At 41.5% G+C, this 2,501-nt stretch overlaps 1 protein-coding gene across 1 annotated transcript; it reads right to left on the bottom strand.

The window, feature by feature from the left end:
• Window positions 1–421: 421 nt before the first annotated feature.
• LOC114437267 (ladderlectin-like) lies at window positions 422–1,296 on the bottom strand. Its single transcript, XM_028407864.1, has 4 exons — window positions 1,160–1,296; window positions 939–1,073; window positions 753–864; window positions 422–648 (listed from the first exon to the last, which is right to left on the bottom strand). Exons 1-4 carry the CDS (start codon window positions 1,247–1,249, stop codon window positions 575–577), a joined length of 411 nt encoding a protein of 136 aa, XP_028263665.1. The 5' UTR covers window positions 1,250–1,296; the 3' UTR covers window positions 422–574.
• Between the last annotated feature and the right edge of the window lie 1,205 nt (window positions 1,297–2,501).

The following is a 2,501-nucleotide window of genomic DNA, read 5'->3' as shown; positions in this document are numbered from 1 at the left end:
AGCACAATTCATTCATTCATTGTATTTCAATAAATTCTTTCTCATCTAAACATTTAGTCTCTCCTGATTGAAATAGGTGTAAACCTGGTTTTAAAGTGGAGTGTTGGAACCTGCTTTGTTCATCAGACAGTTTAGTGTCTCGTCAACATCAGAAGCTGCATGGTGCATTGAGCGCTGAAAAGATCAGTGCTGCTGTGTCAGCAGTAATACACATCATGACTTTGTCCACATGTCCATTGTCCATTGAGTCACATGATACACAGCTTGGGGCCATTGACAGAGTAAGATGGACGACAGACGACTCACAGAGCAGCTTCATTCAATGCTTCAGACTTTAATGATGCAGAAGATGAGAAAGAAGAGTTCACTCTGTGAAATAAAGTTCTGCTAAACGCATCCTTTGCACAACACATTCAACCTGTTCTAGTTAAAGAGACAGCCCAGCTCCTGTTTACTTGCTGCTTCATTCTTTAAACAGCGTTACAGACAGAGATGAGAAAAGAAGACATGAAGTGAGACTCAGATTCTTCAGCTTGTAGATGAGACTGACACACAGCTCACAGCTCAGGGGTCATCAGGGTCTCTTGATGCAGACTGATGGGAACAGAGTTGCACAGATACCATCATCCCAATCAAGACAATCGTAATCTGTAGGTGCCAAAAACATGTCAAGTAGTCTTTATATATAGATATACATTCATTGATGAAGTGATGGATGTTTCAGGCTTTCACAGGACATTTTAATGATATACCTCCATAGTTCATATATGCACAGCCCTGGTTGCCCCCGAAGTTATCAGGCTGTCCACGGCACCACTTCGCATAATCAAAAGTTGTTCCATCACTCCAGAACCAGACCCCCTTCTAGAAAACAGACACACATTATATATAACAGGACTATGTCAGCAGACCAAACTGGTAACTGATCAGTTGTGTACCTGCTGGCAATCAGAGCCTCCAATCCAAGCCTGTCCATTTGCATTTGTGGCCTGATATACCACATTCTGAAGGTGCTTATACTCTTCATCACTGTGCACAGACGCCAGGTTTGCACCCTTGTTCTGACAGTTTTTCTACAGTGGAGATCAACAGACCTTCATGTTTAAGTTCACCAAAGCAGAGTAACAGTGATCAAAGTGAGTCCAGAGCCTCTTAGTACCTCAGCCTCAGCATAGGTCATGGATCTGGGCTCATAGATGTAACATTTGCCATTAAACTGAGTCCATCCAGTGGTACAACCTGCAAACATATTGATGCTATGACGGTCTTCCAAAGACAAAAAACACAGCGAGGATGAAGTGTCATGTGACAGTGACAGTGACAGTGTCATACTCACCAGCAGCAGTGGTCAGAGCCATCACTGCACACAGGAGTGCAGACACAGTCAGCAGTTTCATGGTGATGTTTCAATGTTCAGACGGCTCCTAGAAAAATCAAAGTATTTCTCATATTAATGTCTCTGCAGGAAACAGGCGGCCTGCAGTGACTGACAGTTCATTCAACAGAGATGTTTGTGACAGACCTGATGAAGAATGATCTGCTCCTCTTCCTCCTCACAGTCAGTCTGTACCGTCAGAGCAGTGATGAACATGTCTTATATACTTGTTACAAGGAAGTAAAAACTTACATCCGTCTTCCCTTTATGGTCAGAGGTGGAACAGCCAATCAGAGCTGACTGCATGTCACCTCCCAGTTTCATCACAGGTCGTTCTTGACTTATTTACTGTTATTTTTGGCTATAATCCAGGTAGCTAGGTCTGCCTCCTGTTGTTGGAAAAACGGCCACCTCCAACAGCAAGTGTGCATCCAGTTTGACCTGAGAAGACTGCTTGATTCAACAGAAAGCCCTGAAGAAGAACACCCTGACCTCTTTGCTGCGTCTGATACCACTGAAGCTTGGAGCCAGATCAGCTTTGGAACATGAACGTAACTTGAACCCAGACAAGCAGCAGGACACCTCAGAGATGGAACAGCAGATAATCATGTTGTTTAACCCTTGTGCAACGTTCGCAAACACTATCCTTATGTGTCGTTCGGGACAAAAACGTCCCCTAACTTTAACGGTTTTAAAAATATATCAGATACATATTTTTATGAATTTTTTTTGCATAGACCTTTTAATTAACTTCAGTTCTGATCAACAGAGTAGTAAAATATCATTTTCCCCCAGGATTTTAACCCTTTAATCACCAATTTTATAAGGGGTGGTGCAAATAAATGGAAAAAAACACACAAAATGGCTCATTTTTAATAGTAAAGGTGAATGTGGACTGGATTTTCTTTAACCTTTATTACAGTCTTGGTCATGTCAAACATTAGTAACAACATTGACTTTAATGCATTATTAGTTTTTGCACAGCACTGGATTTGTCATCAGGTCTTTTATTTTGTAGTTCATTTTCTGTTTGTATTAGTTTTAGTTTTACTAGTCACTTCCTGTTTTATTTTGAAACTTGATCTTCCCCTTGTGTTTCAGTTCCGTTTACTTCCCCTTCCTCATG

Source organism: Parambassis ranga, chromosome 1, assembly GCF_900634625.1.
Source record: "Parambassis ranga chromosome 1, fParRan2.1, whole genome shotgun sequence".
NCBI classification, from domain to species: Eukaryota; Metazoa; Chordata; class Actinopteri; family Ambassidae; genus Parambassis; species Parambassis ranga.
Note: the sequence above shows the minus strand (reverse complement) of the source record. Positions and strands in the feature narration are given on the sequence as shown.